Source organism: Raphanus sativus, chromosome 3 (assembly GCF_000801105.2).
Source record: "Raphanus sativus cultivar WK10039 chromosome 3, ASM80110v3, whole genome shotgun sequence".
NCBI lineage: Eukaryota > Viridiplantae > Streptophyta > Magnoliopsida > Brassicales > Brassicaceae > Raphanus > Raphanus sativus.
The window spans coordinates 22,053,396-22,066,694 of record NC_079513.1 but is presented as its reverse complement, the minus strand read 5'-3'; the positions used below and the strand labels follow the sequence as shown (position 1 = coordinate 22,066,694).

At 35.9% G+C, this 13,299-nt stretch overlaps 2 protein-coding genes and 2 pseudogenes across 3 annotated transcripts; 1 reads left to right on the top strand and 3 right to left on the bottom strand.

The window, feature by feature from the left end:
* Positions 1 to 890: 890 nt before the first annotated feature.
* On the top strand, positions 891 to 3,222 carry LOC108846857 (protein GAMETE EXPRESSED 1-like). Its single transcript, XM_018620046.2, has 4 exons — positions 891 to 1,455; positions 1,535 to 2,436; positions 2,522 to 2,666; positions 2,749 to 3,222. The coding sequence occupies exons 1-4, from the start codon at positions 971 to 973 to the stop codon at positions 2,999 to 3,001; spliced, it is 1,785 nt and encodes a 594-aa protein (XP_018475548.1). The 5' UTR covers positions 891 to 970; the 3' UTR covers positions 3,002 to 3,222.
* Positions 3,223 to 5,367: 2,145 nt separating this feature from the next.
* On the bottom strand, positions 5,368 to 7,918 carry LOC108846648 (cysteine--tRNA ligase 2, cytoplasmic-like; annotated as a pseudogene).
* A 1,038-nt stretch (positions 7,919 to 8,956) lies between these two features.
* On the bottom strand, positions 8,957 to 9,649 carry LOC108844727 (putative lipid-transfer protein DIR1). Of its 2 annotated transcripts, XR_008943595.1 has the most exons (3): positions 9,297 to 9,649; positions 9,113 to 9,202; positions 8,957 to 9,080 (listed from the first exon to the last, which is right to left on the bottom strand). XR_008943595.1 is itself a non-coding variant. In XM_018618020.2 (2 exons), coding segments are annotated over exons 1-2 (297 nt in total). In that variant the 5' UTR covers positions 9,593 to 9,648; the 3' UTR covers positions 8,957 to 9,201. The 2 variants fall into 2 exon arrangements, 1 of the variants encoding a protein (XP_018473522.1); XM_018618020.2 differs by having other exon boundaries at positions 8,957 to 9,202; positions 9,297 to 9,648.
* Positions 9,650 to 10,162: 513 nt separating this feature from the next.
* On the bottom strand, positions 10,163 to 10,847 carry LOC108846845 (putative lipid-transfer protein DIR1; annotated as a pseudogene).
* Positions 10,848 to 13,299: the final 2,452 nt, after the last annotated feature.

Genomic DNA, 13,299 nt, shown 5'->3' with positions numbered 1-13,299 from the left:
ATTCTATTTGACTTTCTCTTTGATCGTTGAGTTTCACGGAACCTGACCGAGATAAACCGAACCGGAATAAATTTAATTTCATATCGGAAATTAATTCAAACCGGAAATAAACCAAACGTTTCGCGAAACGTTTCCTTTTCTCTTTTTCTTTTTTTTTTGTCAAACGCGTTCAGTTACTTTATATCATTCCTGTCTCTCTCTCTCAACTCTTTTGAAGATCACACACTTTCTCCAAAACGCTGACTCAAAGTCTTCAATCTCTCTGCTCGGTAAGTGTTGCTTAGATTCTCATGTAATGGTTGTGTGTGCAACTATATATACTATTCTTTTGAAATGAATAATGAAAAGTATTACCTGAGAGTCTGTGTTTACGTTTGTACTTAATCTGTTTAGCCACTCAGTAATGACATAAACGTAGAGACTCGTCTCTGACTCAAAGTATTACATAACTATTTTTAGATAGCTTTTTTTTTAATCTCCCAACATTGTCTGTATTCCTACCTCTTCATGTATGTAAATTTTCTTGTTCGGTTGACAAAAGAATGGATAGTAGTGTTTTCCTGTGCGTTTTAACGTCATTGGAATGACTAAAAATGCATATGTATTAGTCTAAAAGAAAACGATATAGAAAGTGTGGACGCATCGAAGCGAACATACATGGCCAAAGACGTTTCTCTAAACCCTGCAAGAGGAATGGAAATATTGATTTGTATCCTTTTTAATCTGCAATTTTTTTTGTTAATAATCCTCTTTCTTTGTTAATAATCCTCTTTATTTGCTAGTTTTATTAATGACGGTATCACGGAAAAAACAAAAAGTCCATGAGTTTCCATTGCTTGCGCTCAAAGTTTTGCATATTATCTAATAACAATACCCACAATTTTCAGAACGTAACAATCTGATCTTTTTGTTTTAGGTAACACAAGAGAAGAAGAGGATTCCACACAAAGGAGAAAGAAAAACCTTAAAAATGGATCTTCTCAACAGAAAATTTCTTCTGTTTCTATTGATCACACTTTTAGATTCTTCAACATTATCCCACAGCTGGGGATGGTTCTCTTCTTCTTCTGGAGAAAACACAGACTCTTCTTCCTTCTCATCACGGCCCACCATCAAATCCAACCCCGACTTTTCCATAGAAGTTTTTAATAACCAGAAGGCGGTTCAAGTCCTTGAAAACGCCAAAAACCAGCTCGTTGGTCCAAGCAGCTGTTGGCAAACCGCATACGGTTACCTTATCTCTGGCTGCAAGGACATGGTCGGCACAGAAGAACAGAGGAAAAGATTCGCATGGCATCTAAGCGACTGCTTCCAGAAAGAATCAGGAAGACCGGAGTTTCCCACATGCAACGACAGATCAACGATGATGAGTTGTCTCAAGAAGCTAGATGATCATGAGCACAAGATCTATCTCGAGTTCATGCTTGAGACCAACACCATCTGCCAACAGTTACAGTAAGTTTTTTTTTTAGCTTTGTCTTTTTTCGAACTTGTGTAATGGATTCTGAATTTAAACTTTTGTGTGGTTAATTAGGAGTCACGCTTTCAAGAATGAGATAGAGAGGCTTGTGAATGATTTGAAGAGAACAGCTCAGAGCACAGAAGAGAAACTTGATATACTAGAGAATAAATCAGACGAGCTTTTACAAAGCACGAGCAAGATTCATGAATCTTTAGGATCAGTAGATGTTGTGGTTAAAAACGTGGCTCACACGACAAACACAATAGGAACTCAAATGAGTGGTTTGTCTGAACAAACCAAAGAGATCTATCAAGAGCAAAAGAGTATCACAGAGTCACAGCTAGCGTTAAAGGAAGGTCAAGAGAAGATGGGGGAAGCTATGAAGATTGGAATGGAGATGTTTAACGATACTGTCACTGACGTCAAAGAAGGTGTTGATAAGCTGAAGAACGACACGAAGCAAATAGGCGGGGAGATAAGCGTTCTCGGAGAGAAAATGACGAGTAAAATGACTGCTTTGGAGAATCAAACCAGCGTCATCGGTACTATCACGAACACTACGTTGGATAAACAGCAGAAGCTTCTAGACGGTCAATCAGTGGCCATCGAGAGTATCCAGTCTCTTAACCAGTTTCAGAGCGAGGCGCTGCAAGAGAGCAGGAGTACGCTGCAACGTTTCGTCGAGTTTAGCCAGGAGCAACAGGAGGATCTCGCGAAGCGGCAAGAAGAGCTTCAGCAGGTTCACGATCACTTGTTTGAGAATTCTAAATCGATGTTGGCGGCTCAGGAAGCGTTTGAGGCGAAACAGGCGAGCATGTTTGTGGCTTTGGATAAGCTGTTTGCTTTGCACAATGCGATGCTTCTTGAGTCAAGGGTGATTAAAGCTTTCTTCATCTACTTCTTGTCGATCTTTGTTATCTACATGTTTACGAGTACAAAACAAACTTACACCATTAGGCCAAGGCTTTACATTGGTAAGTATCATACTTTATCTCTCTTTTATCTTTAGTGGAGTACATTGGCTGTTTAAGAGACCATTTTTTTGTTTCGATGATGCAGGTTTGTGCGTTACTTTGGCGTTAGAAGTAGCGAGTTTGCGTTACGTGAATGATGAAGAACATAGAGCATGGATTATAAACGTTCTCAGGTCTATCTTCGCTGCTCTTGCTTCAGCTCAGCTTCTTCATGCTGCTTTTACATACAGGTAATGGTAATATCCTCAAAATGTTTTCTGAACAAACCAAAAACTCAGAAGCTGATCTTTATACTCTTGTCTGAAACCGCAGGGACTATGAAGTTCTAAACCACGATATTCTCTTAAGACTAGTAGATAAAGTTAACAGCATGCAAAGCAAAAGATATCTCTCGTGGGATGAAGATGCGGATGCAGATAGCGAGGTCGATTGGAATACTTGGATTGATACAGATATAATTGACGATGCTGACAGTCTCAGAGATCCTGATTACAAGATTCCGGAACAGATCATGGATAGTTCGGTGTTCACCTCATCAAGATTATACAACCTCCGTGCGCGATAAAAACCAGCAATCAGTCAAAACATACATCAGATGATTGTTTCAACATTGTCCACAAGATGACAAATACTCAGCCACTGGACCAAACCTGTAATTTGTATGCTACTTCATAATCTTCTTACTTCAAAACTTAGCAGTAGCAAGTAGAAGGCGTTTATTCCAGAACCTCATTCTTAATTGGGTTTAAGGAAGCCTGAAACCTCGTAATATTAGTTTTTGTCTTACACCGTCATTCATGTGAGTTCTAAGCCGACAATAAATTAATTCAAAAGGTCACTCTTTGCATTTATAAATCAAATGGACTGAGCATAAACAGATTCCATCTGTTTTGCATACACAAGCCCTAATTTTGCAGTAAATCACAAGGAAATTATTGAACAATCTAATTTCATCTGAATACATCAACACTCTAGAAGAATGCATCAAATTAGGATTCATCAAGCGAGAGAGTGAAATTGAAAATCATAAATTCTAAAGAAAGATATTCACTACTAAGTAACGGGGATGTCATATCAGGCGTGCTTGAAGAGCTTCATGCTAAGCCAGTGAAAGTAGACGGCAACGGTTATGACAGGAAGAGTCAAGGGAACCAAGAAGCAGTAGTAGTACCTTTCATTCTTCAGACCACCTTGGTTTAAATGATTCTGTGAGAGCGGAAACAGAGTCGAAGCCATGACTGCGAAGACGAATCCGAAGAATGATAGGGAGCCAATTATCACGAAGAAGTATCCCCAGAATAACTCTCCCGTCATCGTCGTCGGCTGTCCAGGATGCTTCATCGGAGGATCTGCGAATCCGTCGTGATTCAATTCAGATGTAATCCAATCAGTGAGTTTCCTTTTTCCCGTTCACAAAAATAAATAATTATACCGAAACTAAACCGGTTTATATCGAAACTCGACCGTTATTAGCCAAATTTAACCGAAATACCCGATTTAAACCGTATTTTCAATTTTTTTTATTTTAAAACAAATTTCGGTTTGAATCCGATAACCTGAACTCAACCAAACCAAAATGTTATCCGGTTAATCTCTGAATTATTTTAATTTTGTTTGGTTAACCGAAAACCAACATTTCGGTTCAGTTTCGGAAAACCAAAATCGCATAACTAGATAGTATACTTGTCATTGGAGAAAACGATCAATTCCACCATAAACTTAGAGTCTCCATTATATTTATACACAAATTATTGGATCAAATCAAAAGCATCATGAATTAATTTTTATTTTGAAATTCTCACATTAACTTTTTTAATCTGGTCAATTACTACATAACCAGAATCAATTTCGGTTTAGTTGCTGATGTGGTGCTTACGTGGACGCTATATAGGAAATTGGTTTGATTCGGTTTGACAACTGTCCATTTTTTTAAATCGAATAGTACAAAACGACGTCGTTTTGATATTTTAACAAAATTCATTATCATGGAGGATCGAACCTAAACTTAGAGTTCTTCAAAGAAGTCCTCAATCACTAGACTAATTAAACTTCCAACGATTATATTCCATTACAATAATACTTGAACTAAATATTATAAATAAGAACGAACAGGTGTGAAGGCACTCAGAGATGGTGGTGGCGTCACGGAGGAGATTGTCGCAGAAGGAACAAGTCATGCATGCCACCACCATCTCCCTTTTTACTTTAGCCATTGTTTCTCCTTCAATTCTTCAATGAATCGCACGTAGAACACCCAGGAAAGAAATCCACCCCCAAATTTACATTCAACTCATTTTCTTCCGTGATACAGTCACACTCAAGTCTCAATCAAAGAAAGACGGAGAAGCAAATAATTAGTTGGTGATTTTGACGAAGATATTTGTTACTGGAGAGAGATTCATTTGAGACGATCTTGAATCGAAGGAGATGAAGCAAATATGTTTTAAACTTTTTTTAATCTATTTTATTCTCATAGACGTGAGTTTTCTTGTCGAAAATATTTAGTTCAAGTATTATTGTAATGGAATGTAATAGTTGAAAATATAATTAGTCTAGTGGTTGAACACTCCGCGAATAACTCTAAGTTCTAGGATTAGATCCGCCTTGAAAACTTTTTTTTAAATATCAAAACGACGTCGTTTTGTACTACTCGATTTAAAAAAATTGGACAAACGTCAAACCGAATTAACCCAATTTCCTACATGGCATCCGCGTAAGCACCACATCAGCAATTAAACCAAAATTGATTCATGTTATGTAGTAATTGACCAGATTGGAAAAATTCATGTGGGAAATTCAAAATAAAAATTACTTCATAATGCTTTTGGCTTGATCCAATAGTTTGTGTATGAAAACAATGAAGAAGTCAAAGACGGTGGAATTGGCCGTTTTTCCCTTGTCATTGTGAACAATCTAAATCATGTTCGGCACTAGAGAAAATATCCACAGTAACATATACAGTTACAATTGATATAAAATTGTCATTGTGAAAAATTCAGATACAAACAAAAACAGCAACAAGTAATGAGGTCCTTTTGAACAACTCTAGTAATAAAGAAAGAGTATTAACCAAAAGATAATGAGATGAAGATAATGTTCTTTTTGCTTAGTCGTCGCTGGAACTAGGCTGAGAATGAGAAGGTAAGCATGGCCTCCACACGGGTTCTTTGCCAGCAATATCCATCAAAGCTATTCCTTTAACTGTCAGTTCTGCTCTAATCTGATCACTTTTCTCGAACTCTTTGTTCTTCCGCGCCATCATCCTTTCTTGTATTATTTGTGAAACGTCTTCTTCGCTCAATCCTGCTCTTGATAGTGTCTTTTGTTTCATCTCTTTCAAAATCTCGGCATAGCTCAGGGTAGTGAGCAAACCAAGCACTTCGAGAACTTTCCTGGCTGCTCTCTCAGTCTCGACAAGTGACACAAGCAGTGACATGCTCTCTTTCTTCTTCATTTTCTCGAGCTTGCCGATGGAAGCGTTGATGAATTTCAACGCACGGTCGTAGTCACCCTCTAGTATATGGGCAGTATTCAAATCGTCTGACATCTTTGCGTCAAACTCACTTTTGAGATTGGTAATGATGACTTTGGCTTCTGAAGTCGGTTCAGCTTTTCCACCGTCTTCGGATATTGCCTCTCGGTATGGCAAGAGGGCGTCATCAAGATCTTGCAATGTCTAGTAAATTACAAAGTTCACACAGGTTAGAGATAGAACTGATTAAAATAAAATAAAATAAAATAAAATCACGGCTAATAAAAACTGCACCTGATAAACATAATACAAAAGTTCTGAGGAGCTGTCTAGCTTTGACGGTGAGAAGTTCAGAGGAGAGCGGTAGTGTACACTCAACAAAAAGTGCCTCAGAGCCAATGGATGGTAACTTTCTGTTATCTACACCAGATTGTAACCAAAAAATTATCAAAAACATTCAGTTACAATAATTGCCTTGGGAACAAATATGAAAACATACTTGTCTGATTGTTTTGAAGTTTTTCTTTGATTTTGCCATCTTCTCGTTATTGATTGTGAGATGACCGTTATGCAACCAGTAATTAACACCACCATGCTCACATGCAGCACACGTCTGAGCAAGCTCGTTCTCATGGTGTGGGAATATCAAATCTGCACCACCACCGTGAATGTCAAATCTCGGGGATAGATAGTGAGCACTCATGGCACTGCACTCTATGTGCCATCCCGGTCTTCCTCGACCCCACGGGCTCTCCCAACTCGGCTCATTAGGTTTTACAGGCTACAAACAATATTAAACACAAAATTTAGCAAAAAAAAAAAAAAAAAAAAAATACTGTTCATCATCAGTCATCAATTTTGCTGACTCATAGATTAATAAAAACGATTTTTTTTTTTTTTTTTCAATTCAAAAAAAAAAAATAAAAACGATTTTTCTTTTTCGAATCTCTCAAACCTTCCATAATGCAAAATCAGCAGGGTTACGCTTTCTCGAATTAAGCTCATCTCGCTTCTCACCAGCCCTCGAATTAACCTCAGCTCGCTTCTCACTAGCCCGTGTATGTTCCAGCAGCTGACCAGACAACTTACCATAGTTTTGTGATTTGTCGACAGAGAAGAACACATCGCCTCCTTCCACAGCATAACCGAAACCATTCTCAAGGATCTGTAACCAGGAGATTAGTTAATCATTTGGATCATCCTCATCATCGTACACAAAATGTGAGGCTGCGTACCTTTTGGCGTTGTGATTCAAATTAATAATATGATCGATATGGTCGCTGACACGAGGCTGGTGGGTGGGAAGGAGGCACTGAAGAGAACCCATATCAACCAAATACTCTTCGACAAAACGATTGCTCAACTCTAACGGGTTCTCTTTATTAAGATTAGCACGTTCGATTATCTGCGGAGATTGTTATGGTTAGACGACCAACGTTCATTACAGACCACAGAGAAAAATTCATTGAATGATAAAGACAGTAGGATTATTCTCTTGTCATTTTCATCATGTGTCAGATTAAGACAAGAAAAAACAAAACAAAAACAATACCTTGTCATCAACATCTGTGAAATTCCTGACGTAAGTAACTTCATAACCCAAATTATCCAAGTATCTGCATAACCAAACAACACTCTTTGATGCTTTCTTGAAATCGGTCGGATTTACCAAAAACCATCAACCTAACATATTCAGTTCAATTTTAAAAACCCTAATTAAATTAGAAGATACCTGTAGAGAACGTCGAAGGTAACTCCGCCGCGAGCATGGCCGATGTGGCTGAAATCCTAAGCTGTGATTCCACAGACGTACAATCTGACTTTCCCGGGATTGATCGGTCTGAAAACTTCCTTTTGCTGCGTTAGAGTGTTGTATAGTTTCAACTCCATCTCTCTCACCACGGCTGTTTTACCGGTTAAGTAACGTAAACGTCAAGGGAGCTAGAGATCAACAGAATTCAAGCTTCTTGTCGTTGAAGTTCTTGAGTTCAACAGGAGTTCAAGAGGTTCTCGGTCTCAACGGGAGCAATCCTATTTATAAGACTTGTAAACCCTAAAGAGAATACCTACTAATTGACTTATTCCCCACGCCAAAAGTTGTGAAAAAAAGGAAACTTTACTTTACTTTATGATGTTACTTTATACTACAATTTATTTATTTATTTACCATAAGTATAAATTATAAGATTACTTTAAAGTTTAACAACGAAAAGCGAATATTTAACAATTATTAGAATTTGATTATTCTGTAAATATTTATTTCTATGCATAAGTACAGGAGAAACAAACACTACACATTTAATTGCATAGCCTAATTCTTTTAACATAAATCAATCAAAAAGCCTGATCGGATTAGTCCGGTTAGATCGTTGACAAACAAGGCCTCGTTAGCAAGTCTCTCCATCATCATGCCCTTCCTTATCAGCATAGGGAAAAACAGCCAACCACCAGTCACAACCACTAACCCCACCGTTTAATGCTGGCTGAATATATGATCTCAAAATAACTAGAACTCATTTATTGTTTCTTTTCTGTAAATTACGATTATTGTTTGCACCCAAAAAAAAAACTTACGATTATTAGAAAAAAAATTGATTAAAATGGATAATTATCACTCGGCGCTATATTAACGCTAAAGCAGAGCATTTTTCTTGGTTGAGATGGTGGTGAATGATTGATTGAAAGTAAGGCGGGTCCCATAACATGTTCTTCATGATCACACGTGGCGTCGTTGGTCACTGAGTCATCAGGGCTCATTGGCTAATGGCATGATATCATCCAAAGATGAGCAAAAGAAACAGTCGCATTCCCCGCGCAGAAACACATTCGTGGCTGTAGCAATCCAGACCAATCACCTTGGTAATGAACATTGGTTTTTATTTCTTCTTCTTGCAATTGGTTGAGCTTTTTTGTAATAGAATGATTTATTGATTAATTGTAACTATTTGTAGGTCAATTAATTTTCTTTTAGGTCAATTAATTTGTTATCTTCAGGTTAAGAGTGATGGTTGTTGAAATACCATGAATTGTTCAAACAAATTTCAAACCTTACTTCAAACATGATTTATTTGAAACACAAATCCAAAAGGACGTAGATGTTAAATCAAATTTGGATTTAACACTACATTACAAAGGCCGACTGAAAATAAGTGCAAACTTGGGCAATTTATTTTTTTTTATTTTTATTTTTTGGCAAATTTATTTGAATCACAACGCCAAAAGACATAATCATAACTTTTTAGACTTCTCAAGTCGAGACAAACTCTGCGCCTGTGTCCAGCTCAGTTCTTGAATCTGCGTGTTAGGGAAAAAAAACAAACATAATAAACGTAACTATCTCTCTTTACTCAACCAGTTTCCAATATTTTAATGGTACTTTGATTCTTACCATGACAAACAGGAAGGATTGCCCACGCCACAACTGGCCAGAACAGACTTGATTTTTGAAGGGTCAATCCCGGACAGAGAGAGATACGGGCAGAGACATTCAAGATTAGCGGATCTAGCCACTGCGCAGCAGTCGGGTCCCGGAGGTGGCGGGCTGTTTCCAGTTACAGCTGGAGAACATTTCTGCAAGTCGTTTGTGTCGGTGTTGCATAGAGGATAACTCTTAGCGTCTTCCATCATCATTGCCGCGGTTAAAACCATCGCAATGATGAGGATTGTGGTATTGTTCTTACCCATTTGTTTCTTTTAATTTTTTTTCACTCTCTATCTCAACTCTATCGTTAAATCCTTAAATCTAATGAGCTTCTTATAATGCTACGTGAGATGTTTGTAAAACGTAAATTACAAAAGTTGGTAAAACGTAGTCATCAGTCATGTCACGGTCTATTTAGTGAAGACTCAGTGCCGTAGACGTCGAGAACTTGTACGCAAATGGACAAATGTGGGAGACCTTAGTTTCATGAACATGTCTCCCTATGGTTAATGAAATAACTTGCTCATGCACGTGACCAAATGGGTTTTGGTCTTTGTAACCAAAAAGAAAAGTCACAGATTATTGTACAAAGATCAAAATATTGTGTTACAAATAAAAGATCAAAATATTGTCTTGTCATATGTAACAACAGGTCTCTGTCTTCGTGATCTATCTGCTAAGCATAGGCGGTTTCAAGTCAGAGGTCACAATACCAGAAACAGAGATAGAGAAAGTTGCCTAACTCCAGTTCCCTATGATTCATGAAAAGTAAACAGTCTTTGCGTAGTTGACCAAGAAAAAAAACAGTCTTTGCGTTTGGTTCTCCTCAGGGAAAGCCGTGATGGGTGGATAGTGCTATTTGACTAGTCAAGAAAAGAAAAGTACTGCTTTACTATTTTCGTTAATATATTGAACATGTGTTTTTTTTCTATATACACAAGGTTTATAGAAAATCATTACAGATTTGTGATTTATTTGGATCAGAACACTAAAAAACTTAACAAATTCAGATGCAGAACAGGATCCAGCCAACTCTCTGACAGAACCATAGAGACCTGTTTCAAGCTCAGTTCTTCAAGCTGCGCAAAGACAAAACGTTACACACTTTATTTTCGAGATCCTAATAACCCAATAACCACATGAAAACATACAATATAAATATATGTGTTTATTATACCACGGCAATTACGAGGGATTGTTGTAACGCCACATTTGGCTACAAGAGCCGCGACTTTAGATGGATCAATTCCTAAGATTGGGAGATAAAACTTGTATCTGCAAAAGCAAGCAAGATCAGCGGATTTGGCCACTACGCAGCACTCGTTGACTGGAGGCGGCGGGTTGTTTCCAGTGACGGCTGGACGACATTTCTGCATATCGTTTGTGTCGATTTTGCAAACAGTAAGGCTTGTGACTTCTTTTAATTACCATTATTACAGCGACTAGAACCATTGCAAGAACTGAAAATTGCGTAAGGATTCTGGCATCGTTGTTACCCATTTTCTCTCTGGTCCTCTCCCTGTGGACTTTACTCGTGAAATCATTAAATCTTCTACCATGGGCTTGTTATAATAGAGCAAATAACTGAAAGGTGGTAGTAATTAAGAGCGTAACGTAGATTATGCCTGGGTGATGTAATCATAATAAGTCATTCGAGTTGAGATGTGTGAAGAAAACGGACAAATTCCTGAAAGGTTTACTTGCATTCCATGCCTAGTATCCGGGGCGGTGAATGACAGGGTTTCCTCTTTTTTTTCTAACACAATCTTTTGTTCTCTTCCTCTTTACGAGTAATAAAAATGTTAGTAAGATTCATATTGAAGATTTTGTATTAATAGTTACCGATGATGTCTATGCCCAATGTGAAGAAAAACACAGGGTTAGTAAGACAGTTATTAAAATTCTAAATCTAACCGGATTTTAACCTTTTTAGAGTATCGGACTTTTCACTACAACAATTTTACATTTTTTTGTGTCAAAATTTGTTACTCTTTTGGTTCAATCAGCTGTGTCAGCAGTAGGCAATAGCAGTGGACTAGTGGTTGCGGTAATCACAAGCACCCTTCGTATATTAGTAACTTATATGGATTGGATTTTTTTTTTTTCATGGGTGATTGGTTGGGTTTTATTTTCTTACTTTAGCTTATTTATTTTTAAATCACTAAACTTTAACAATCAGTTGTAATTTTATTTTTAAAATTCAAAACCTACATCAAGTTTCTATAGATTTCTATCAATCATACTTTAATTTTATTTTTAAAGCTATAATAAAGAAATTAAAGTAAACATTTTTCTTATGTATTTTTGGTAAAAAACCTAAAGTTTTTTTATAGACTGTAAAATCTGTAAAATAAAAAAGATCTATAATATCAAATAAATTAGATAATCATAATTAAAAACATTTATAAATATTTAATTTAATTTTGGGAGTTCTTAAAATGATTGAAATGTTTTAAATAACATAAATGTTATTTAAATATCACATTTTAAATAACAATAAATTTGATAGTTAATAAAAATATTAATATAAACTATTTAATTGATAAAATAATTATTTTATTTATAAATTACATATTTGTTTTTGAAAATATCTACATGCTATAACTTACAACTACAAAAATTTAACTATAACAAAAATTTCTCAAAAAAATCCACAATAATAATTTTAAAATTTCAATCAATTTATTTACGTCTAAATTTTTAAAACTAAATTTTTAAAGTTAGAGTCGAACCAATCATCACCATTGTTTTGTACCTTAGAAGTCCACCATTATAAAATGTGGACTTTATTTTAATAACAACGCCACAAAAATGTGTCTCTTGAATGACTATAGTAAACTCTTTTTTTTTTTAAATTACATCATTAGAAATATTTTTATACATGGTTCCTTCATCCTTAAAAGAATCATAGAACAACAATATTCTTTATCAAATTTAAGAAAAACAATAATTCTTTTTCATTCATATTATTTTGTTTATTTTATTATTTTCCCTTTCATTTCTATTGTTCCTTTGGTGGTTACGATTTAAAAGTCTACACTCAGTCATTTCAATTGTAGAAGGTTGTAAAGTTGTTTATAGTAAAAAAAATTGGAGTTATTTTGTTAATCTCAATCTTAAACAAAAACTAAAACCTAATTTACAAAAAAAAATCTTCAACTAAAACTTTGGTATATACTTTTAGCCTTTTAGGACCATTCATTTTTTTGTATCCTTCTATATGCATCTGGTTTTAAATTATTTATATTTATTAGTATGGCTTTCTGTTATAAATATATAACAAAAAATCACTCTGTTCTTTATTGAAAACGTACAACATATTTATCACAAAGCAAAATGATACCTAGTACATTACTATCTATCGTAGCTTGTTTTTTTTTCGAAAAAATATTTGCATATAAATTTTAGTTGTAGCAAGAGATTACAATTACCCATCATTAGAGAACCCATTAATTAGAATCCACACGAAACTAGACTGAAGCCCAGATGAAGCCCACGGAACTCAAAAAGTCTAAAACAGTAAATCAGTAGATAAACAAAGAAAATATATTTTGACAAGAGAATATTGTGGAAGCCCCCTTGGTCCAATGGTTTGATTAATGGTTCATGTAATACTTCTACATCCGGAGGTCTGGGGTTCAAACCCCAGAAAATACCAAATTTATGCAGCTTATGGAGAAACGGATTACAGGAGATCTTCAACTTGGTGCAAGGCGTACCATCGAAGCTGTATAATCGTCTTTGTAATATTCTCATCATTGTAATAGCATAATTAACCGATAATAATCGATCCAGATGTTGAAAAAAAAAAGACAAGAGAATATTAAATTCAATATCACACTGACTTCCGAATAAATATTTCTGATTATATGGTTAAAAAAAGGTCTTTCTGATTATAGAATGGGCATATTTATTGTAGACCGTCGTGCGTAGCACACATGGGTCTGCAAATCTACAATATAGCAGACAA

Excerpts from the sequence above, each read along its gene's own strand:
- LOC108846857 (XM_018620046.2), top strand. The coding sequence starts at position 971 with ATGGATCTTCTCAACAGAAAATTTCTTCTGTTTCTATTGATCACACTT. Across the intron at positions 2,437-2,521 it reads TAGGCCAAGGCTTTACATTG|GTTTGTGCGTTACTTTGGCG; the intron begins GTAAGTATCATA and ends TCGATGATGCAG. Across the intron at positions 2,667-2,748 it reads CATGCTGCTTTTACATACAG|GGACTATGAAGTTCTAAACC; the intron begins GTAATGGTAATA and ends CTGAAACCGCAG.
- LOC108844727 (XM_018618020.2), bottom strand. The coding sequence starts at position 9,592 with ATGGGTAAGAACAATACCACAATCCTCATCATTGCGATGGTTTTAACC.